The 25,579-nt window shown below is 36.8% G+C and overlaps 1 protein-coding gene across 7 annotated transcripts; it reads left to right on the top strand.

Annotated features, from left to right (window-relative positions):
• On the top strand, nucleotides 1–25,579 carry plekha1a (pleckstrin homology domain containing, family A (phosphoinositide binding specific) member 1a). 7 transcript variants are annotated; one of them, XM_079833086.1, is made up of 14 exons: nucleotides 17–113; nucleotides 1,959–1,998; nucleotides 6,650–6,842; nucleotides 6,930–6,986; nucleotides 7,074–7,119; nucleotides 9,069–9,166; nucleotides 11,044–11,166; nucleotides 17,488–17,631; nucleotides 17,782–17,850; nucleotides 18,429–18,493; nucleotides 19,797–19,860; nucleotides 20,131–20,220; nucleotides 21,216–21,286; nucleotides 23,542–25,579. In XM_079833086.1, the coding sequence occupies exons 3-14, from the start codon at nucleotides 6,702–6,704 to the stop codon at nucleotides 23,744–23,746; spliced, it is 1,173 nt and encodes a 390-aa protein (XP_079689212.1). In that variant the 5' UTR covers nucleotides 17–113; nucleotides 1,959–1,998; nucleotides 6,650–6,701; the 3' UTR covers nucleotides 23,747–25,579. The 7 variants fall into 7 exon arrangements, 6 of the variants coding, with proteins under 6 accessions (XP_079689212.1, XP_079689208.1, XP_079689211.1 ...); XM_079833083.1 differs by having other exon boundaries at nucleotides 40–113; nucleotides 21,216–21,290; nucleotides 23,542–24,876; XR_013817758.1 differs by lacking the exon at nucleotides 1,959–1,998 and having other exon boundaries at nucleotides 1–113; nucleotides 21,216–22,154; nucleotides 23,542–24,882.

Genomic DNA, 25,579 nt, shown 5'->3' with positions numbered 1-25,579 from the left:
AGTGACGTATGCAGCCACTTCCGCTCATGCAGGAAAAACACTCGTGAAGTTTGTGAACGGGGACACGAGCTGGAGATGGGCTGGACCGAATCACTTCAGCGATAATAAACCGAGTGAGTAGTTTGAGAAATTAGCCATTTTAGCACATCTGTCTCTATATGAGTTTGTTTATGGATATGGGGTTGTGTTAAAATGTAAACACGGATCCTGCTGTAGTTTAATGGCAGGATTAAATGGAGGCAGGGCGAGGTTGGGCTTTTCCGCGCTGTTGCTAACTGACTGACAGACGTGGATTTTAGACACCTCATCCTTGTAACGTCAATGCAATAACAATGCTTATCTAAATGAAGATAATATACCAAGAGAATCATTTAGAGGATCATATTGATCATTTATAGTTCGTAACTGTGAGTACGCTTCCATCGCCACAATAATATCAGATCATAAACGTTAATCTCTCTAATCAACACATTTGATCTCATGTAACTTATGTGTTGATGGATAGATTGTCAGTTGTAGTTCTATGCCAGATTCGGCCTTTATCTCTTTTAAACTGTAGGGTTACATTAATATTAACATTTAAAGATGGAATTTTATGTAAATCTTTGTAAAAAAGTATTTTTGTTTTGCTTGAATACATCTATTATTTAATATATTGGAATAAATTATATTATATGTAAGACATTTCATTGCTGTTTGTGTCTACAGTTTCTGTTGAATATTTTACTAAAATCCTTATCCAGTAAAGTTAATCACAAACAACTGGAAACATTATATGGGAATATGAGAACTCAACTATTTAAATCAACCGCTGTGGAAATATCTTTGATGTTATACCGAGTTATGGTTTTGTGTTATTGTAAGCATTCTGTTTTAGACTTGCCCTTACCGCAGACAAACCAATGGACACCTGACCTAAAATGTGTTGAAATGTTGCATAACAGCAGGTCATTGTGTTTGAGGACATCACTTTTTGTTGGTGTGTTTGTAATGAGCGGATCGGTCAGCAAACATTTGACTTTGGTTTACAGACAATATGGTGAAGACATCCAACATGACTGTCAATGATGTTATTTCTTTTCTTTAGTAGACATGTCTAGCAGATTTATTTTGCATTAATTAAATTCAGACTATATTATGTCAGAAGCATTCTTTGATTTTCACTGTATTTTTACCGCCTTACATTGGTCTTCATTTGTTTCTATTTTAGATGAGTTTATCATCTGGTTAGTTAACTAGACAAACACATATTTCTCTTGTGCATTTCCTTGAGATATGTTTACTGTACAGACACACACATGTTGGTATGTTTATGTTATACTTATAATGGTATAGGCTACTGTGATTTAAAAATATGTATTCGTAAACCAATATAAAATGATGAATGGAAGCAACTAGAAAACTAAAAAGGAACAAAACTATGATGAAAAATAAAACTTCTTTCCCCAGGTGCTTATTTTAGCAACGATGCTAGTCCCTGATTCTTTTTCCTGATAATTGGTACAGCTATAACAACAACTAAAAATATAAAAATAAAATTAAAATGTGTCCATACAATGAAATCTAAACTGCAACTGAAACTAACTAAAATGAAACTGAAATCTTAAATCAGTTTGAAAATAGGATTAAAGGGATATTTCACACAAATGAAAATTCTGTCATCATTTATTACTCATACTCATGTCATTCCAAACCCATAAGATGTTTCATTCATCTTTGAAGGACACATTAAATATTTAATGAAACCTTAAGAGATTTCTGTCCATCCACTGAACGTCCATTCCACCAAAACATTGACACTTCAAAAAGTTCATAAAGAATCAAGTCATCTAAAGAGACATTTTATGATCTCTTCATGTGCTTTCTTTGAAGTGTCTAAGTTTTGGTGGAATGGACTTTAGGGACACAAGTCTTTCAGGTGTCATTAAAATATCTTCATTTGTTGTGTTTTTTTGAAGATAAACAGAAGTCTTTAGGTTTGTATGGAACTACACGGGGGTTAGTAATTGATTTTCATTTTTTGCATGAACTATCCCTTTTAAGTAATCCAATTTGAAATGTAAAACTATAATAACCTTAGTGTGTGTATGTGCATGTTTGCATTTGCTGAAACTAGCTCAAGGGCAAGAGCTCAGTACAACCTCTCTGACAACTTTACCTGCTTCACAACAAATGTGAGGTGCATGCGCGTGTCTGTTTTGCCTGAATCTCTGCACAAATATGGCAACATAGTTTCTAATAATACGAGTGAATTACATTAAAACGCAGACACACAGTCCAGGTTAAAGTGGTGTTTCATCTCCTTATCTATGACGTTCGTCTTTGTCAGTGAAACAGCAGATTTGTTTTCTAGTCAGAAATTCAAAGAAGGATATGTGCATGCAAACCAACCTAAACTAGTGTAGTAGGTTTCTTCCTGTGTGTGTCTACTTGTCTTAAATAGCATAAACAAATTAAGATAAACATGTAATTCTAACCTTGTTACACACACACATCTAAGATCCAGAGATGAGGAGTTTTGCCTCATAACTTGTGTGTGTGTGTGTGTGTGTGTGTGTGTGTTAATGCGGATGGTCTAGTCTAGAACAAAACAAATCCTGTCTAGAACGTGACCAGACCTGTCATGGAGACTATCTGCCCCAATCTAAAATCAGGAGGAGAGCGAGAACGAGTGATCTGAAGTTGTTTCCCTGCATTTGCAGCAAATCAGTAGATAGAAGCAGCAAATCTCAGAAAGTGATATCTGTGTGGTTTTGTTCAAACCCAAATGATGTACATGTCATGTTTTCTTATGACGGTACAGGCCTGCATACTTAGAGACTTGGAAGAACAGGGCTCCTCTAGAACCTATGAGCATTCCAGAACAGAAGGCTGATTCTGTGCTCTGGAACTCAGGGCGGGGCTGAACAGCACTTCATGCTAATTGGTCAAGTGACTCATGGTCATTGTTGCCTCTGTATGGCGATGACACAGCAGGCCCTTGTCTCCCTTCACAGCCTTTGTCTGTTTATGATTTACAATCATGTCGTTAATCGCCCGGTCCTCAGAAAAAAAAAAGAGGAGAATGGTGGATTTATTCTTGGTTTTGCCACTCTGGCACGTTATGTCCCATATTCACGTGTTGACTCAGAAAATGTATGAATGTTAAATAATACTGCTGTTTACCAGTGCATGCTTCCAAAAAAAAAAGTTATCTACACTACCATGGCATTCAAAAGTCTCTTATAGGTGCTGTATGTAAGTTTTTCACTTTACTAAAGCATAAAAATACCATATGTTTGCAGATATTTAGGAAACTTCACCTACTTGTTTCTCATACCCCTTTTCCACCAAGGCAGTGCAAGAGCAAGATCGGAGCCAGACCCTAGTTTCAAATCGGTTCTTTGTGTTTCCACACCCAAAGCCCCAGGTCCGAGTCAGGAAAAGTGGTAGCACCAAAACATTGCTGGGCTAGAACAGGGCTAGAAGTAAGAACCGATTACGTCAGGCGCTGGGGGCGGGGTCAACAAGACCAACACAAACTTGAGATCCGCCATTGTTGAAATAGCAGCTAATGGAGCTAACAGCTGCTGCTCGTTTGTAATCTCCATCTATACAAATTACGGCGAACTGCATGAATGCGCTGGATTCGCCGTGTTTTGGTTGTGTTTTGATGCCGCTGTAGGATCATAAAGCCATGTGAATCAATAGTAACGCAACACTCGCCATTGTTGATGGAAGGCTTGTTCGCAGCGGTGCTGTGCATACCGATCGCCGTATGACAATGACATCGAGTCTAGCGAGAGCATATGACTCCTTATGCTTTTGATTCACTCATGCAGTGTTTTTATATCATACGTGGATCGGTCTGCGCAGCGCCGATGCATCTCGAACAAGCCTGGTGTGTGTTTACCGCTGCCCAGGGTTGCCAGGTTTGCCAGGTTTTCACAACGAAACCCGCCCAATTGCTACTCAAAACAAGCCCAATCGCGTTTCAGGGGGGCTTCCCCGGTAAAAATCACATTTGATGGTAAAATGTGTTTTTTTGGCATGGTTGCCTACTAAAATTTGCATTCCTGGGGCTAAATATCACACAATTAGGGTCGCTTCAACCCGCGGACATGAAAAACAGCCCGCGGCAACAGTGAATTCAAGTACTTTTCAAGGGCTTTCAATTGTTTCACACTTTTTCCAGCACTTAAAAGCTCTAAGTATGATCACATTTTAATGTTATTTTTAATGTGATGATTTGTAAAACTAAAAGTTTAAAGGTGTAGGCCACGTTGTGGGAAACAAGCACTTTTGACATGAAATTACTAATATAACCAGTGGGTGGCAGCAGAGGAGCACTTATTGTCGTATTAGCCATTTTTACTCCTTAAAGGGTTAGTTCACCCAAAAATTAAAATAATGTAATTTATTCCTCACCCTCATGCCGTTCCACACCCGAAAGACCTCTGTTCATCTTCGGAACACAAATTAAGATATTTTTGTTGAAATCCGAAGGGTCAGTGAGGCCTGCATAGGGAGCAAAGCAATTTACACTCTCAAGATCCATTAATGTACTAAAAACATATTTAAATTGGTCGTGAGTACAGTGGTTCAATATTAATATTATAAAACGACAATACATTTTTGGTGCGCCAAAAAAACGAAATAACGACTTGTATAGTGATAACCGATTTCAAAACACTGCTGCATGAAGCTTCGGAGCGTATCGAATCAGCGAGTCGAATCATGATTCGGAGTGCCAAAGTCACGTGATTTCAGCAGTTTGGCATTAATGGATCTTGAGAGTGTAAATATCTTTGCTCCCTATGGAGGCCTCACTGAGCCTTCAGATTTCAAGAAAGATATCTTCATTTGTGTTCCGAAGATGAACGAGGGTCTTATGGGTGTAGAAAGGCATTAGGGGGTGAGTAATAAATGACATTATTATTTTCATTTTTGGGTGAACTAACCCTTTAATATATGGAAAAAGTAGGAAGTCACAAAATCTCATGAAAAACAAAACACTTCTCTTCAAATTGTGACTTAATTACCCAGTAAACAAGTAAAGAGTGCTCATTTTATAATCACTGAAGCTGTTGGTCAGTTCAGTGTTATACTATATAAGAACAATGGTAGCCTACATTGAGCCTAATATTTTAAAAATTAGTTTTTTGCACATTGCTGTTGTTAATAAAAGTAATAGTATCTGCATATCAATTCATAAACCTTTGTTTGACTAGTTTATTCCAAACCCGCTCATCAAGCACCACGCAGAGCCACTCCGCACTGCCCACCACCTCAAGTAATTTCTCAACCTATGGGAAACACTGAAACTGGGTCAGAGATCGCAGTTTATACCCGACCTAAAAATCTCTATGAACGAGAGCATATTAAAACACGGATAAATCAATCAACTCATTAACTTAGTGTAGCTTTCATTGTCAATTGTGCTCGCTCTTGTTGTGTCCTCAAGCTGGCAACTGCGTGAGCTTGGAGTCTGAGGAGGAGGGGGCGGGGGAAACAACGATCTCCAATATTTTGAATTTGGACTGCAGTACCTATTTCGACCACTAGCTGTCAGTCCTACATATCACACCTTTAAGTTAACTAAGGCTGCATTTATGTGATTAAAAATACAGTATCATTACAAAATAATATTTCTATTTAAATATATATTTAAAATGTAATTCATCCCTGTGATGGCAAAGCTGAATCATTACTCCAGTGTCACATGATCCTTCAGAAATCATTCTAATATGCTGATTTGATGCTCAAGAAACATTTCTTATTATTATCAATGTTGAAAACAGTTGTGGTGCTTAATATTTTTTGTTAAAACTCTGATGCATTTATCAGGATTCTTTGATTAACAGAACGTTTGTTTGATGATTTGAAATTGATTTTTTTTAAAGAATATAAAAGCTTGCCTTGATTTGCCTAAATCAATTTAATGCATGCCTGCTGAATAAAATGTCATACTGACCCAACATTTTTGCGTTTGTGTAAATTGAAGTTGAAAAATTAAATGAGGATTTTAAATATATAATAATTATAATCTCCAGGTGGATAAGCCGGTTTGTGATTGGTTCCTGCAAATTTGTAACAGAAGCAGGATAAAAATATGTACAGGTTTCCAGCCTGAGCTGCAGGGCGAAATCAAATCGCCGGAAGATCGGCTGGGTTTACCGTGTCTACAATTAGCCTCTTTTGATAATGTGAAAGTTTAGGTAATTTGCCATAAATTCATTATTTTTCTTTGTTTGCTCTTCCTCCTAATAAAAAAAAAAAATGGTAATAACACTTAATTTCGATTAGTCCACTTGAGACAATCTACTAACTATAAGTAACTTTGCAACTACATCCCAACTACCAGTCATTAGAGTATTAGAAGAAAAAAAAAGTATTGTCAGTAACTAATGCAGGGCAGCGCGGTGATTCAGATCCTGTGGAAAAAACTTTGAGACATCAGAGAAAGAAAATAGTTTTCAGCTGAAAGAGCACAAGAAAGAGAGAGAAAGGAAGAGAGAGGGGTCATTGAGGAAAGGGGGATTTTTACAACCACATAACGGCATCAGTTAATTTACTGTTAGTCTGACTAAACCCTCTCTCTCTCTCTCTCTCTCTCTCTTCAATCTTTGTATCCTATCCTATACTCCTCCCTTTCTATCTCTGTCTATAGCAGTTTCTGATATCAGAGAGAGGGGGAATGAGTAGTGTGAAGAGAGGGGGACATGCCTTACGTGGACCGGCAGAACCGCATATGCGGTTTCCTGGATATCGAAGATGTGGAGAACAGTGGCAAGTTCCTGCGACGGTATTTCATCCTGGACACACAACAGGGGAGTCTGGTCTGGTACATGGACAACCCTCAGGTACCATCTAACTAAAGTACAAATGCTTTCTGGGTAATGTCGTTCTGATTTGCTAACTGAGAGTGATATTGTTTCTTGGTCTTATAGAACCTGCCTATAGGTGCCAAACATGTGGGTTCCCTCAGTCTCACCTACATATCCAAGGTAAGCTGCCACCTTTTCACACGTTCTGCTATTTCTGCATCATTGCTTTTTGAGAAATTACTCTCAAAGCCTCCACTCTTGTTTTAGGTCAGTGATGCCACCAAACAGAGGCCAAAGGCTGAGTACTGCTTTGGTAAGATTTTCTCACATTTACACACTATCACTTCACACTCATTATGGTACAAAGTTATTCGATTTCTGATTATAGTATAAATGACCGTCTTTTGGAATGTCATGATGAGATTAGATTCTTTTAAGATGACATTAGATTAGTTTGGCTAATTTTTCTGTCCTTATTGTCTCGGTGTAAGCCTGATATTGTTTGTTTTATTTATTTATTTGTCCATACAGAACATGCATGTTTTTTTATTTATAGTTACTTGAAATTTGTGAAAAGCTTTCTGAAAATGAAAATTACAAAAAGAATTACAGAAAATTGTTTAATATTTTATTCATAAAACACTTTCATGTTATTTTATCCAAAGTTTTGCCATCATTTACTCACCCTCAACTTGTTCCAAACCTGTATACATTTCTTTCTTCTGCTGAGCACAAAGATATTTTGAAGAATATGGGGAACAAAACAGTTGATGGGCCCCCATTTGTTCAGCAGAAGAAAGAAACTCATACAGGTTTGGAACAATTTGGGGGTGAGTAAATGATGACAGCATTTACCTTTTTGAGTGAACTATCCCTTTAAGAGTTGCAGCTCAAGCCTCAGTTCTTGACTAAAGGGTTTGTGGTTTGAATCCTGGCTAGGTGCTATATAGAAAGCTTATAAGTTTGTTATTAGGTCACGTTTTTACTTGAATCACTGCTTTTGTATTTCTTTCTTATGTGAATGGATTGTAATAGGATGGTGATGCAGTGAAAAGCAAAAAAAGTATTTCCTTTACTTTTTCATACACACTTTGAGATTATTTTGACACATTTTTACATCTTATACATGCACACTTCTATGTTGCTTTGCTTGTAAAGTTACTGCACTGCACTGCACATGGTAACCTTCTGCACAACATGAGTGGAAACAGGAAATGGTGGTCTGGTCACTTGATAGATGAGTGTTAGTGAGTTGGTGTGTGTGCTTTTTGCAGGATGTTTCTGTAGAACTTAATTTTGAATTGCTTTTCATGCTTTTATCCTGATATAGGTTAAAGAATAGTTTAACACATTATTTACTATTTAGGAGTTGTTTATTCACCCTCATGTTCAAGCCCATGTAACTTTTATTTCTTCAATGGAATGAACAATGAGATCAAGAAAACAAAACGTAAAATCTTGCCACTCTGGACTCCAAAATTGCCTCATCAGAGAACATAACTTCTCAGGTGAATCAGTTGATCCTATACACAAAACCGGTCTGGTCTGGTTCTCAGGTTCAACTCACTGATCCATTGGAAACATTAAACAACTGGAGATTAAGTTAACTAAACTAAAGATTATCAGTGAATAATTACTTATATTTTTGTTTTGAGTAGCAAAAAACACACAAAGTAATCATTTTCAAAATGTAATTACAGGACAAAATTACATAAACACCTAGAAATATATTTTAACCATAGTTTTAAAAAATTTTAACCCATGGGGTGTCCAATCCTGCAGGACAGTTGCCCTCCAGGACCCAGTTTTTACACCCCTATTTTAACCATATGAGGGCACATTATGTAACTTGCAACTTGCATGAGTGAGAACTATTGGTGGAAGGCAGAACATTTCAGTACAGCTGCACATAATGAACATTGCACATGCACAATGGAGTTTATTGTGATGCAGTGATTTCTTGCATTCATCTTTTGATTCATAATTTCTTGCAAAACAGCCACTGGATTAATTGACATTGTGGGAATAATTGTCAAGCTCCATTTTGCTGTAGCCTTTAGTCTGAAATTGATTTTGCACTGCCTTATTGACTTCATGAGCTGAGTCTATGGTAATCCATAAAGTGGGGCTCATATAAAGGCTATCTGTGTGCTTTTGGGATTTATTGGCATTATTAAAATACACTGACACTTTCCTTCTTATGCACTATTTCTCAGAATTGTGAGAAATGAGGTTAAGCTTGTTCTCTCTGTCTGTTTGCAGTCATCAATGCGGGAATGAGGAAATTCTTTCTGCAGGCCAATGATCAGCAGGATCTTGTGGAATGGGTTAATGCACTCAACAATGCAACCAAAATCACAGTGAGTACACGCATGCAAAATGCAAGTGTGAATGTATACACTTATCTATTTGCATAGAACCCCTATAAAAAAAATTACCATTGTAACTCCCCCAAATTTCATGGATCTGGATGGGGTTTTTTTCTGTCTGTGTGTAATTCCCATCTTTCTCAAAGGTGATTTTCATTAGTAATAATTCATCTTATAGTAAATTGTAACCTGTCACTGCTTGTTTTAGGTGAAACAAAATAAATGTATATTTATAATGTATAATATATTGATTTATACTCAATATATGATTATGATTACAGTCTCAAAAGGAATAATCGAAAATTGATTTGTTATAATTTTGCTGCCCTATATTCTCAAGAATAGAATAAATTATTTTTACTGTATTGCAGTATAAATGTACTGTAATATAATAATTTATTTATATCAGAATAAATAAACAGTACAACAAATACTACCATAAAGTTTGAATACTTATTGATACTACAGTTTTAGTATGATATCAGGCTTTATTTTTCTTTATGCAAAATGTCATTTTCCTCTGTTGATTTTGGGGTGAAAACGTTCAAAAGTTTAATGTCGGTAAGAATTTAAAAATGTTTTTTAAAGAAGTTTCTCATACTAATCAAGGCTGTATTTGTTTGATCAAAAATACAGTAAAACATTCTTTGAATATAAAGTTCTAAAGAACAGTAATTATTCGAAATAGAATTTGTTTGTAACAATGCAGAAATCTTTACTTTCACTTTTTATCATTTTATTGGTCCTTGTTGAATAAAAGTATTTATTAAAAATAACTTTTTGAAAATAAGTACTGACCCTAGATTTTTGAATAATAGTGTATTATAGAAGTATATAATATTATATAGTGGTGGATAGTGCACCCTTTTATTCTGTTTATTGTGTGGAAATATAAATTCAATTAGCGATCTTGTCTCTCTTTCAAGCTATTTTTTTAGGATCCTGGATTGTTTGCATTAGTTATCTAGCTATTAAGCAAGCTCACATGTTAATCTGATATACCAGACTACTGCATACAAAAACATTTAAAGAAACAATGAAAGCATTCAATGAGTTCATTCAGTCAGTGTCAGTGGTACTGTCAACACTGCAGATTTGTTCACTGGCAGGTAAATTCTTGTTAGTGTTCTCTGCGAGTTTAACTATTGAAAGTAACCCAAATAACAAAGTACAAGCAGTTTACAAGCAAATTACCATAAGAAAACACACCTGCACAATAAAACAGCAAGTTTCCTTATTGAAGTTGCAGTCTTGGTCCCCTCTCTGAGTACATGTGCAGTCAAACACACACATGCATACGCACAGGAAGTTGAAAGTCTCTAAAAAAAAAAAATAAAAAAAAAAATCCTGTCCTGTTTAAACTGTGCATTCCTCTTCCTGATGCCTTTTTCCTTGTGCGAGTCACTTGGCTGACTAATGGGAAGTTGTATTGTTTGAATGACCCTCACCTCTGAGTCATCGGCGATTCAGAATGCCCTAACACACATCACATGCACACATACACACACGTAGGGTACAATGTCTCTGTCTCTCTTCTACTCTTTTTCACTCTCCCTGTTTCACTAATATATCACACTTCCACATGCAATGGCAGGAAGGGCTCTCTCTGTAGGCCAGACACACTTGGAGCGTGGGCTGATGGATTGAAGGGCTACACAATAAGCCGTTGTTGAGTTATCCTGTGAGTCTCACAATCGATGGTTAATTAATCTGTGCTTCATTCAGGTTTTTTTCCCTCCGTCTTTTCATTACATTGCTTTTTTAATCATTTGCTGCTGCCCTGATTTTGTCTCTGAAAACTCCATCTCAGTTTATCCTAGTCATTACTTTCTTTCTCTTTTTTTTGTCCCTCCCTTTCTCTCTTTCAGGTTCCTAAGTCCTCTGATGCCGTTCACTCTGAGAGTCAGAGGTTGGCTTTAAACGGCAACAAGAAACAAGTGCCATACAAGACTGAGATCATTGCAGGAGTGGCTGTCGTCACACAGACACAGGTATTCTCACTCATGTAGGCTTAAACATGGAATACATGCATACATTCAAGACTAGGATTGTCATGATTCAAAATATTTGAGTCAAACACTATATATATATATATATACACTAGGGATGCAACAATACAGTTAGTCCACGGTTCAATACATACCTCGGTTTTTAACCACGGTTTTCGGTTCGGTTCTGTTCTGATGGCTTGTCACATCAGTTTTTTGCTATTCTATTCTTAGGCAACAGGAACAGCAAGAGGTTAAGGAGAAAAAAGACTATTTTTTAATTGCAATACTCTTGCTTTATTTTACTTAAAAGAATTGAAAAACCTTACTTAAACTTAAAACTTTACTTAAAAAAACCCTTGTACACATTCCTAGTGTATTGTATACTATAATATATATATATATATACAGCATTTAAGTATGAAATTGAATGAATAAATGTAAAAATAAAACACTACATAGACTTCACTATAAAATATACACTGATTCTTATTAAAGCTACTATATTGAAGTTTTTCAGTCAAGAGCAGTGAGCGATTTTCTCTTTGTCTTTTGTAGTTGTATTAACATTAAATGGATAGTTCACTCAAAAATGAGAAATGAATACAGGTTTGGAACAATATTAGAGTGAGTAAATAATTACATTATTTTAGAGGTGAACTTTCCCTTTAAGGACAGCGTGTTCACTAGGCTGCTGCTGTCAATGTAAGACCTGCGTGCCTCTAATACAGACACGTGCCGATTTTACTTTCACTTTAGACATAACCGACTGTGTTTATGTAAATCTTGTGTGTATTTGACAGTATTAGCGCAGTAAGACGACTTAGTCCAGTAATCACATGTTTGACAGGCGTTTAGTGCGCGCGCTCGGAAAAGCGCACGTTTAAACCGCGCACACGCCGGCAAGGCTTTAAAACGCATGCAAATAATGAACTTGCGTGATTGTGAATTACTATAGTGTTCCGTGAGTATAACTCTACCACTAACGTGTGATGTGAATGTATGTCGCGTTGTTCAGTATATTAGGATGGAGGCGCAATTCACAGGCGCATATTGAACCGTGAAGGCCGTACCGAACGGTTCAATATTATATTGAGAATTGTGGCACCCCTAATACACACTATATATATAAAAATGCACCAATACACTTGGTAACCATGTATGAATGCATTTGTCATTTTAAATGAATTTAGGACTGGTGGTGGTGCTTAAGATATTCTGTAAAAAATTGATAATAGTAATTATTATTAAAAGATAGTAATAGAGATAATACTACTACTACTAACTCTATTACTAATAACAATATACAATGCACTAAGGGTTGATGAGCTGCTGGGTTCATGAATATTAATCACGTTGTCAGTGTTCACTCAAACTGATTTGTTGAAATCAAAACAAGGAGGGTAATAGATGAGCGCCAGCCAATGAGATTGCCGTTTGTGCATTATAATCCCGCCCACTATCTTCTGCTTGTAAAAGCTTAATTCCAAATTAACTTATTTTGACAGGAAAATGCAACCAATTATATTGTTTACATGTAGCGTGTCGATTCTGTGTGGTCTGTAAGACTCTCCGTGTCTCTCTCTCTCTCTCTCTCTCTCTCTGCGTGTGTGTGTGAGAAACACAGATAGCGCGCTCAGCAATCCGACAGTGAGTCGTGCGCCTTCACTCTAGAGTTTATGGTATGTCAAATACTGGTACACTCGTATACATTGAGCCTTAAAACGGTACTTAAAACCGTACAGATCACTTGATAGAGCGACATACCTTAGCATGCTGTCAAAGGCCAAATAATCCTTTATTTGTGGTGTTCATTGCGATTCAGGATCAGACTCGGACATGTATGGGCTAGTGCTCGCAAAGCCCAACGTCCCAGGGCTATGTGTTTTTTAGACGGGCTACCAAAGCCCAGCCTGCCGACGGGCTCTCTTAAATAGTGAAATAACATTCCTTTCTTGATGTGCGTTGTTCACTCTCTTGACTTGATATTTGAAGGGTGCGCGGGTTCGCGGTTATATTCACCGATCGGACGGGCCAAGTAATGAAAAAATAACATTCCAATCATTTGGGGGTGGATGAGAGATGAATCATTGTGTTTGTTTGATAAAGACATGTTGCGAGCCCTGTGAGCGAATCATTCCGGTTGCCGTTTCCCCACATGCTTTCAAAACAATTCCCACATGTACTGACAGGGGAGCTGAAGCTCATTAAATATGCAAATCTTATCCAATCCTAGCCATGGGCGTTTACTTCCAAGTCTTCAGTGTGGCTCGCCCATAAAAACCTAGAGAGCCTCAAAAACAAGGGCAGAAAATAGCCTATTACTTATTAGGGCTGTCAACGAATATTCTAAATTCGAATATATATTCGAATAGTTTTTAAAAAACGAATTTCGAAGGTGAAAATTAATATTCGAATAAATAAAAAAATGTGGGGGAAAACGCCCGCGGTAGTAGAGGCGTGGCTGTCTGCTTTGCGAGTGGGCGCGCTAGCGCGTGTACTTTGGCCCGTCTCCAGAGCGCGAGCCTCCGCTGACTGCGCGCGCTCCTCCCCAAACGGACGAGGCGTTTATATTTGACGCACTCGCCGGTGTGCTTTTCTTTGAAACGACAGATGGCAACTCGGAGTAATTATTCTATAAACTATCAAGAAAAGCGTCGAGAAGAAGTGGGCTAATGTACACGGGTGACGATATTTATTTTAGTACACTTCACCGAAAACCACACTACAAAAGAATCATGTAAAACAGATCAAAATAAACCTTGATATTACTTGTGACATGAGAACAAAATGTATGTAGAAATGTAACGTTATACAACTCAGTTTATGATATCTAAATGTTTCCTAATTTCACTAAACACTTTAGTGAGTTTTCACTTAGTTTCGTGAACTTTTCTTTATTAAACAGACTTTTTTATGCTTTTGTAGGCTCGTTTTGTAAATATAAGCAACTAATTTGTATGTGCAAACTGGACCAGCCTTACTTTGCATCGCCCGCCACAAGCTCTGTGTCTGCAACACGCGAGGCCATAACGGAGAAATTAATTTTGTTCATTTGTAAGGACATGAGAGCGATCAGTGTGGTGGATGGGGCTTCAGGGAGTTCTGTCAAGCAATGGAACCGAGGTACTGACTGAATAGATATTGCATGAATGAAGGATAAATGCACTGCTTCCACTGGTTTGATTATTTACCGTTTCATGTCAAGGAAAAGTTCCATGTTTACCACAGCACAGCTCGCTCGGAGCGTTCAATAATATGCTGTAAAACTTAAATTAATATTTGTTTCAATCACTGAATGAAGCCTGCTATATTTGGGACAAGAGTCGCGACCTTAAATTGCTTGCACAAAACTCTTTATCAGCCTCAAAATGTGTTTGTTCATTTAAGCCGTTATGAGCAGAGAGCGTGAGGGCGAGAGAGAGAGAGAGAGAGAGAGAGAGAGAGAGAGAGAGAATGAGACAGAGAGAGAGAGTGAGGTCTGCGGTCTTTAGCCATTAGTTGATTTACTTGTTTTTGTGTAGGTAATACGTTGTCAAATATGTCTAAACTTAAATAGACTACCTATATAAGTAGTTATGTGTCTTTGTATTAATTTGTCCTGTTATTGACGTAATGCACACGCATTACGGCAATAAATATTATTGCGTCGTCATTGATAAAACGCGTCATTGATAAAATTGAGATTACGTCCTTGATAAAATGCGCAACCAGATGTTCGAATAGTTCGAATATTCGTGCTTTTTTTAGAGGGAATATTCGAACGTCATTTTTGAGCAATTTTGACAGCCCTATTACTTATTCATTATGATGTTTTTGAATGTAAAAAACACTCAAACGTCATAAGTTGACCTCAGACAACAGTATAATTTTTTTTTTTAAAACAGTTCATGACCCCTTTAATACATGTCTATCCATCCATCCATCGTTAATACATATCCATCCATCCATCCATCCAATGCTTAATACACATCCATCGATCCATGGTTAATGCATATCCAATGGTTAATACACATCTATCCATCCATTCATCCATCCAATGGTTAATACACATCCATTCATCGTCCATCCATCCATCCATCCATCCATCCAATGGTTAATACACATCCATTCATCCATCCATCCATCCAATGGTTAATACACATCCATCCAGTGGTTAATACACATCCATTCATCTATCCATCCATCCATCCAATGGTTAATACACATCCATACATCCATCCAATGGTTAATACACATCCATCCATCCATCCATCCAATGGTTAATACACATCCATACATCCATCCATCCATCCATCCATCCAATGGTTAATACACATCCATCCATCCATCGGTTAATACGCATCCATACATCGGTTAATACACATCCATCCATCCAATGGTTAATACAGATCCATCCATCCATCCATCCATCCATCCAATGGTTAATACACATCCATTCAGTGGTTAATACACATCCATTCATCCATCCAAACATCCATCCAATGCTTAATACACATCCATCGATCCATGGTTAATGCATATCCAATGGTTAATACACATCTATCCATCCATTCATCCATCCAATGGTTAATACTCATCCATCCATCCATCCATCCATCCATCCATCCATCCAATGGTTAATACACATCCATCCAGTGGTTAATACACATCCATTCATCCATCCATCCATCCAATGGTTAATACACATCCATACATCCATCCAATGGTTAATACACATCCATCCATCCAATGGTTAATATACATCCATCCAATGGTTAATACACATCCATTCAGTGGTTAATACACATCCATTCATCCATCCAAACATCCATCCAATGGTTAATACACATCCATTCATCCATCCAATGGTTAATACCAGGGCTCTGATCCGGTTCAAGGAACGAAAACGAAAACCGGAAACGAACGAAATTTTAAGAGGAACAAAAACGAAAACGAAATCAAAATCAATTTGAATCGTTCTGAACAGAAACATTAATTTGAAATGACCATTAACCGGTTAATAACGTTATTTTATCGTTCTCTTTAATATTTTAATTTGGCAGTGACCAATAATGAATAGAGTAGTACAGCATGTGACGTTAACGGATCAAGCGTGAGTGAAATGCCCGCGCACCAGTCATCTATGAATCTACCGGTAACGCAAGTCAGTGTAGAGCGCGCATTTTCATGCCTCAAGTACATTTCTTTCCCCGCTGAGGTCTACAATGAAAGCGCAGGTATTGGAGGACATTCTTTTCGTATGTTTAAATAAGTAGTACGGACTTTAAGCTCAAATAGTCTGATTTAGGCTAGTTTGTGGATTTCGTTTAAGCCTATCCAAGTAGGTTACTAGCATCTATCAAACATTTTTCTTATAGTCTTTCAGATTGCCAATACAGGTCAATGTTTTCTATATAGAAGGTTGATGCTTCGTATTAAATGGTATGTTATATTGCATTAAATGATCAAGCTTTATTAGCTGACTGAATTTGATTATGTGATGCAAGGACGTGTTGCGCAGTGTTTGCTTTGAAATTACCAGTTGACGGTGCATTAAAAGAGCAATGGTTATCCAGTTTATTTATTTATTTATTCATGCAATTTTTAAAACAAGTCGTGTTGAAAAAAAAGTTATGTACAAAGAATGTTATCACTCTTCTGAAAAGAATAGGCATGTAGAGGGCCACTTTCCGCTCCATTAAAACAGGTCAATATTTGTTCCGCTGTATGCTTTGTAATTAATGCATGTATTTCTGTTGTGGTTTTAAAAATGTTATGAAATAAATATTCAAGTTTAATTATCATGCGTTATATTATTATTGAGTGAAAATAAGTCTTTATTTATACATATTTGTTTAAAGTATAGGCTAAATTAAAATAATGTTATTAACCGTTATTTTTTCAAATCAAACCGTTTTCGGAACAGTAATGTTTAATGAGGAACGCAAAAACGGAAACGTTAAAATATCGATTCTGCTCGGAGTGAACTGATTGATATTTTTTTCTGTTTTTAAGCCCTGGTTAATACACATCCATCCATACATCCATCGCTTAATACACATCCATCCATCGGTTAATACACATCCATCCATCCATACATCCAACGGTTAATACACATCCATCCATCCATCGGTTAATACACATCCATCCATCCATCATGCATACATCTATCGGTTAATACACATCCATCCATACATGCATACATACACAGTCTTTTTGTATTTCTCAATTAAGTTTTTTTATTAAGAACAAAGAAATTAAACTAGTTTTGAATTTGCAGAGCTCTTTCCCCCCCCTAAATGTTCACTTATGTCTGACATCCCCCATTTCTCCCTTTTTTAGCAGGATGGAGAGGTGGCACACTGTGTTGGAGGAGAGAAAGTGGGCTTGAGGAAAGCTCAGAACAATCCGCCATATTTGCACACTAGAGCAGGGCAGGATCAGACCGTTATTAAAGCAGGATACTGCGTCAAACAGGGGGCTCTGGTGAGTTTGAGAGGCTGTTTTTAGCGTGGTTTGTGTGTTCAAAAATGCCCCCAAAATATTATATTAAAAGTCTGAATTGTGAAATGTATGAAGCTTTGGACGACTACTGGAGAGAATTAATTACAGGTTGCTGTTTTCCTCTTATATCAGATGAAGAATTGGAAACGGAGATATTTTGTTCTGGAGCAGAACTCGATGAGTTACTTCAAGTCTGATCTGGTATGTTGTGTATTTATTCACCACTTATGCATTTGTGATTTGTATTGAATGCAAGTGGAGAATTGTGAAACAAAGATTCAGGTGCCCAATAAATCATGTTAATGTTGAAAATGTAGGTTGAATGGTCGCATCCTCTGAGTTGTACAAGCACATTTACTTGTTGGAGGAAAAGTCCTTTTTATGCCTGATGATCTTAGTCCGATATTTTATAGTAGAAAGAATATGAATTGAAAGGTTATTCTCTTTTGCATTTAAGGTTTTCTTTTCTTAAAATCCGAACAAAAGATAAAGCAAATACCTGCGCTCTGTCTCAACATGAATGGCACTATATCTGTGAAATTCCAGGCGGCTGTTAGTTGTGTGTGATTCTGCTGCATATGTACATGTGTGTCTGCCTGTAACCGAGTAAAACATTATGAAAATCACTGCTCTTGCTGTGAGAAAAAAAGTATTTTAGTCTCCCGTGCAGTCCAGGTAGTTGGCCTGAATAAGCTCCAAATTAGACGGCACTCCATCCCAAAAGATCTCGCTCTCTGAGACTACTGACTAATCTCTCTTTCCCTTCACTTCTCTTTCAGGAGAAGGAGCCTTTGAAGATTATTATTCTGAAGGAGGTCCATAAGGTGCAGGAGTGCAAACACAGGTACAAACAGAATGTCAGCCAATCATGTGCTTTGAATTCTTGACTGAACATTCCTATAAATGAGTATCCTTCTGTACTTTTTATGCTTACCAAGGCTGCTTTTATTTGTTAAAATGTATTTAATTTTATTTATTTAATTTTTTTTAATGTTTTTGAAAGTAGTCTCTTAAAAACAAAACAGTATTATTGTAAAAAAAAAAAAAGTACAATTTAAAATGACTTTTTTCTATTTGAATATATTTTAAAATGCTATTTATTTCTGTGATTCAAAGCTGAATTTTCAGCATGGTTGAAAATAATTCTAATATGATGATTTGGTGCTCAAGAAACATTTATTATTATTATCAATGTTAAAAACAGTTGTGTACAATTTTCTTATAGGATTATTTAATGAATAGAAAATTTGAAAGAACAGCATTTATCTGAAATATAAAGCTTTTGCAACATTATAAATGTCTATACTTTCACTTGATCAATTTAATGCATCCTTGCTGAATAAATTTACAAAATGTACAAAAGCTTTCTATTTCAGATAAATACTGTTCTTTTGAACTTTCAATTCATCAAAGAACAAAGAACTGCTTTCAACATTGATAATAATCATAAGCAGCAAATCAGCATATTAGAATGATTTCTGAAGGATCATGTGACTCTAAAGTAATGATGCTGAAAATTTGAACCAGCTTTGAATCACAGAAATAAATAGCATTTTAAAATATATTCAAATAGAAATAGTTATTTTAAACTGTAAAAATATTTCACAATAATACTGCTTTTGCTGTATTTTTGATCAAATAAATGCAGCCTTGGTGAGATTAAGAGACTACTTTCCAAAACATTAAAAAACCTTAATGTTTCCAAACTTTTGATGGGTAATGTATATTTTTAAATGTAATTTATTCCTGTGACGGCAAAGCTGAATTTTCAGGATCATTACTCCAGACTTCAGTGTCACATGATCCTTCAGAAATCTTTCTAATATGCTTGATGCTCTAGAAACATTTCATTGTATCATCCATGTTATAAACCATTAATTTTTTGTGGATTCAGGATTCTGTAATTACTGGAAATTTTAAAGGAACGGCATTTATTTGAAATAAAAATCTGTGTAAATTTTATAAATGTCTTTAATGTTACATTTTTCCTTTCTGAATGAAAGTATTATTTTGTTTAAAAAAAGAAAAGAAAATAATAGGCCTACTGACCCCAAAATTTTGTACGGTAGTTTGTTTAGATTTGCAGTGGTGCATTTATAGTTATAGATTTAAATTACAAGTTATTCTCTTCCCGTTTTCACTTTCAGTGAAATAATGATGCGAGACAACCTCTTTGAAGTCGTCACAACCTCCAGAACATTCTATATCCAGGTGAGAGGTCCTGTCATGCATCAACATGCACTTCTCATGTGGCCCCACAGTACAAAAATCAAAATATTTAAAGGAGTGGTTGAAAATAATTTCTCCCTTTTGTGAAAATATTAGTATATTATTTGTAAGTTCTTAGGCTACACTGTATCTCAAAATATAGACATCAGTAGGCTCAGATCGTGGGAGCATTTGTTACCTTTGTAGCATTTTATCTCTGTTTCTTTTAGAATATGTAAAAACTTTCCATTTCTTTCAAACATTCTGTTTCAGGCTGATAGTCCAGAGGAGATGCACAGCTGGATCAAGGCTGTTTCAGGAGCCATTGTGGCTCAGAGGGGCCCAGGCCGGTCCGCAGCTTCTGTATGTACACACACGCACACATGCATTCAAAAGCAGGTAGTCGCTCTGCCTCTGAGCAAAACAACGGAGCATGAATTCTTAAGTCAAGCTGAGAACACATGGAGAGCGTGTGAATGTTCAAAACACTTCAGGATTTTATCCGCATACATATATCCAATCATGTGCATTTCTTTATTTTTCTCTCTCTCTCTCACACACAAACACACAAAGAAACAAAAAGAGGAATGAACAATAATATGACTGCAGTGGTTTGGGTTTAAGATTGGTAATAGTTCAGAAGTGTTCTAGCACTCTGGAATCAAGAGTGCACTCATTTAAATGTGGGCCGCAGTCTGTTCGTTTTCTTCTCCCACTCCCTCTGAACCTAGTGACCCCAAAAAGTATTTGGACATTTTAGTTGCCCTTAATGTATGAACGTCATTGCATTTGATGACAAATATCAAGTTCAAATGGAAAATGGCGTTTATTTAAAGTGGAAGAAGTTTAGATGTAATGAAAGTAGGGACAGATCCTTTCTTTCGCATTGTGACGTACATCTGAGTAAAACCGATTATCAGGAGAAAAAAAAAAAGCAGAGCAGTGGCTTAGTTCTATTCACTGGTTGTTGATTAGATGTGAGTTATCTGATTAGATCTGAATTCAAGCTTGCAGTCAATTGTAAGAAAGAAGCAGGGTTTAAGCGGGCTGAATGATTGGAGAAGTCTATACGTCACCAGAGAGCTGTCTGTCATTTCACTGGAAGATGGAGTTACGACATTTTGATTGAACATATGCATGATTGCATCATTCACAGTTATATGGATTTTTCATGCCGACTTTAAAATCATAAAACTATAGATATATTGTAAGACAATGTATGTGTTAGTGGATTTTTTGGTTTTATAATTTCACAATGTAAATGAAATGACAATCATATATTAAGTGTCCAAATATTGTGGGGCTCCTGTATCTCTCCTTTTTTTTCCCTCTAATGTAGCTTTGCACTGTTGTTTCAGATGCGTCAGGCCAGAAGGCATTCAAGCCCCTGTATTCAGAGATACACACCACGTGTCACTCAAGGCAGCACGTATGTGAGCTCCGCCCCCTTTTACTCGCCCCTTGTTTCCTCTTCCTCGCTTCGCTTTAGAGTCGCTATAACGCACATGCGCGCACAAACGTACTTACCTAGCTTGATCTTTTCCATTTCGCTTTTCCAGAATAACTTCACACACAAATGCACACCTAACCGTTCAAATTCAGATGCAGAAATAAACGGATTCAACGGTTCATTGACGAGAGGCATTCAGTTTCCCGCTGACCCGATGTTTTCCCGCTAATTCTCTCATCTGTTTCTTCTCAACAGTGTGGCTCCCTCATTTGAACTAACGGTTAATATTGATGCACTACTTCATTTTCTAATGCTTCTGCCTCTCTGCCAGCCCACTGCAGTCTCCTGCTACACACCCAAAACGCATGTTTCACATGTTTTTGATTGCTCATCTGTATTTAATTGTTCTTTATTGTTGTGTGTAACATGGTTCATGAAGTTTATTGACGATGTATTTTTGTTTTAACATCCTAAATGATGCCAACTGGCAATTATTATTTAAAATAAACCCAAAATCAGCTAATTTTGCTTGATCATAGAAATTTAGAATATAACTTTATTTTACCCTTTGGAGATTGAATAAAAGATTTTGATTATTAGAAAGCAATGTTATTTTCACAGCATGTTAATGCTTTGCTGTTTACACATTTTCAAACCTGACAAATGTATGTACAGTTATAATAAGTTGTTGTTGTAAGTGTGTGTGTGTACACTTGTATTGTTGTCTTTGTGAGGACCAGTTTGAGTTTTAGACCATCGGCGTAAGGACTTTTGGCCGGTCCTCACTTTCTGACACCCCTTTAAAGGACTGTTTGAGGGTTAAGACTTGGTAGCCATACAAACGTGTGTGAGTGAGTGAGTTCGTGAGGAGGATACATGTGCTTTAATATTTGAGAGTTGCATTGTGGTGCCTGTATTTTATAAACGTTATCCCCATTTCCCAGTACTGACTTGCGGTAAACTTTTTGTTTTGTGAGCTAAACCCTCGAGTCTCCAACATCAGGTTCTCAATCACTGCTGCTATTAGATTAGACACGTCTGTGCTTTCTCGCACGATTGTTAAGTAAAATGTTGTGGACACTCTGGAGCTTAGACTAAGATCCTTTTTTTCTGTTTTATTGCAGTTTTCAAACTAACAATGACATTTTTATATGTGTGTTAATTTGTAACTAAACACAGAATGCAGTTCTAACCTTGTTGCAGTATTTGTCGTCTTTCCCTTACATTCATTCTGTCGTTCAACATCCTCTCCCCACTCTTTTCTTTCATAATATTGCCTTTTGTCTCTGTCTCCCACCTTCTACCTAGGGCTGGGCGATGTAGCTTAATAATAATGCTTCAATATGGCTTGACGATATTTAATATGCATCTTTAAGGGTAATTTTATTTGTATTAATTTATTTATTTTAAATCAGCGCAACAATATTTGTCACAAAATACTAAATAGCCATTGTTGGGCACTATTTAAAAGACTATTTTTATTTTATTTTGATATATCTCAAAATGTAATTTATTCTTGTGATGGCAAAGCTGAATTCTCAGCAGCCGTTACTTCAGTGAAATGATCCTTACTGAAAATCTTACTGACACCAAACCTTACTTTTGACCAGAAGTTTACTACAACATAATATATAAATTGCCATATTCTTGAACATTTTGTGCATGAATCTTTGATTCAGGTGTTTAGAATTGATTCATTTATGAATTCATGGAAATTAACCAGACAAGCAACTCCACTGAAGATTCAATTTAGAGATGCTATTAATGCATCTTTAATCATGTTCACATACTCAAGAATTGTGACAAATTCGTCTTAATGATACTGTCTTTTAGAAACTTATCAGACAATTGTAAAGCCTTTCCTTGGGTTTCTTTTAGTGGCAGCAAAATATAAAATGAATATTTGATGTATCGTCCAGGCCTGCATCTTTCTCTCTCTCACTCTCCCCTTCTCACATTGTCTCTCATGTTGTGTTTTCCAGTGAGGGGAATAGCTGGGCTCTCTGAGTACTAACACTTCTGATCTGGTGCTCTGCTGGCTCTGGTTTCTGGTACTTCTCATCTTCTACTGCTAAGCTTATCCAAAAATCCTAAACCGTTTCTCGGATGTTCTTACTCACAGCTGAGACTGCTCTCAATCTTTACCGCACTGCATCAGTCTTAACGCTTTCCTGAAAACACTTTATTCAGACCAGAACTTTCAATTTGTTCTCTTCCTCTTTCTTCCCGTTTAGGAGCACATTGTTGGCAGCTCCTGTTTCTACCGCCAGCTCTCGAGTCACGCCATCCCCTGGACGCCCACCCCTGCCGTGTCAGCCTACCCAGAATGCCGTGGTCCCACGAGGTCTGGCATGGGACAGCGAGCACTTCATGAGCCTGCTGCCCCTGCCCCGCCCACACGCCCGCCTGTCACTGCAAGAGACCCGCCTCTCCAAGTGACTCACGAATCGCCTTGGCGACGGCGCAGCAGCTTTGGAATGTGCGACGCGCCTTTGCCCCAACTTGATCTGGATAGTGCAGATCTTCCTGTCAGTGAGGTCTGACGGTTTTACATTAAACTTTTACCTCTGACCCAGAAATATTGAGATGGGTATGCAGAGTTTAGGTGATGGAAGGATCTTTGGAGGAAAGATAACAAGGGTGTCCGGATCCAAACTGATTCGACCCGACCTGTCAAGCTAATTTGGAACTTTAAAAGAGCTTCATTTGTGTTCATCTAGATCGGAAACTGTATGATTCAGGCACCAAAGAATCTTCAAAGTCCCTTTTAACCTTTGCGTTTTTACCGAAATGTGCGGAAAGAAATTCAAGGAATATGGATTTATGTTATATAAACTAATAATGGTGTTGGAGGATGCGAAGATTCGCACTAACTCACGGACTGGAGTTGGAAAAGCTGTTCGAGTGCTTGTGAGAAGAAGTGATTCCTTTTAATATCCCAAAATTACCCTACACTGAGCATTATAGAACATACTTCATTTGTGTTTCTTTATGTACGGTTTCCTATTTGTAATAGTTTTCTATGTGCTGTTAATGTGACTAATTGATCCCGTGGACTAAGCTGGGGGTTATTTTGACTGACCGTTCATTTTCATCTTTTATCCACACGTATACGTATTGGTGAAATTGTTGTTGCTGTAATATAATTTTTTTGTCTATTGCTCCACTAAATGACTGATCAAATCCACAGTTTATTTAATAACTCAATGATTTGGATACAGTAAAACTGAGCAGACTGATGCTGTATAATCTGCCTACATCCCTGTCATTTTCCTGGCATTCTGGGTATTACTGTATATGTCTGACCAGATGAGTGAGAGTTTGTTGTTGAATTGTTCCTTCTTTTTTCCCGATTTGTTGAGTATGACTACTATGATGAAATGCTTTTCAGAGTGTTTATTTTTACGCAGATTCATTTTTGCCCTGTGTCTAAAAAAGTGCCTGTATCTTTTTCTCTTAAAGGTCTGGCAGTTTTAACACTCAGTTTGTTTTTGTCATTTTGTGCTGTAACCATTTTAATCTTGTTTGTTTATATTATTTATTATAAGAAAAAGCAATAAACCAAGTCTGAGTTTATGTTGTTGTTTGAATATCACATTTATTGTTTTTTTTTATTATATTTGTATATATGTTTTTATATTTCTTATGTTACCATTAGAAAGAAGAGGCTTTTTTGCCCTCTGTTGGACATTTAAAGCTACTGTCGAACTGCTAAAGCGTTGTATTGCTCATTGCGGCTTTGAAAATAGCTGCTAAACTGATATCTTGACATAAGACTCACTAATTGTAATACTATTCAAACACATCAGGTAATTCATCCAATATATCGAAACCGTTATTCTTGGCTCTATGAAATGTCCAATTGTCAAAATGCATCCATGGTTTTGGATGTCCTGTGTGTTTTGTTCCATGTAAAATTTCACTGACCTCACTGAGGCTGCCATATTAAGGACGTGATGTCACCAACTATTAGATCATGACAGCAATAACATGAGCTGGGATAATGCTGGCGAACATTTTGTCACAATTTCACAAGGCATTTGGGAAAGTTGTTTTTAAAGTAGAGCAGAAGTCAAAATAACAGGGTCGCTCAAAAATGTAAATTCTGTCATTATTTACTCATGTCGTTCCAAACCGACTCCTGTAATAATCTTAATTAATTGACATATGAGAAGGTTATGGAAAGTTTTTTTGTTTTTATTAACATCATGCTTTGTACTCTTTGTTAATTCTTTGTATTATTTTGCAGGAGCAAAACTGGGTCAGGAAACC

The sequence above is a fragment of the Gobio gobio genome (assembly GCF_949357685.1).
Source record: "Gobio gobio genome assembly, chromosome: 13".
Classification (NCBI taxonomy): domain Eukaryota; kingdom Metazoa; phylum Chordata; class Actinopteri; order Cypriniformes; family Gobionidae; genus Gobio; species Gobio gobio.
The sequence above is the reverse complement of the archived record's forward strand: the minus strand, read 5'-3'. Positions and strand labels throughout refer to the sequence as shown.

Coding starts and splice junctions, on each gene's coding strand:
- plekha1a (XM_079833082.1), top strand. CDS start 6,702: ATGCCTTACGTGGACCGGCAGAACCGCATATGCGGTTTCCTGGATATC. Junction 6,987..7,073: donor GTCTCACCTACATATCCAAG/GTAAGCTGCCAC, acceptor CTCTTGTTTTAG/GTCAGTGATGCCACCAAACA. Junction 18,494..19,796: donor GTGCAGGAGTGCAAACACAG/GTACAAACAGAA, acceptor TTTCACTTTCAG/TGAAATAATGATGCGAGACA.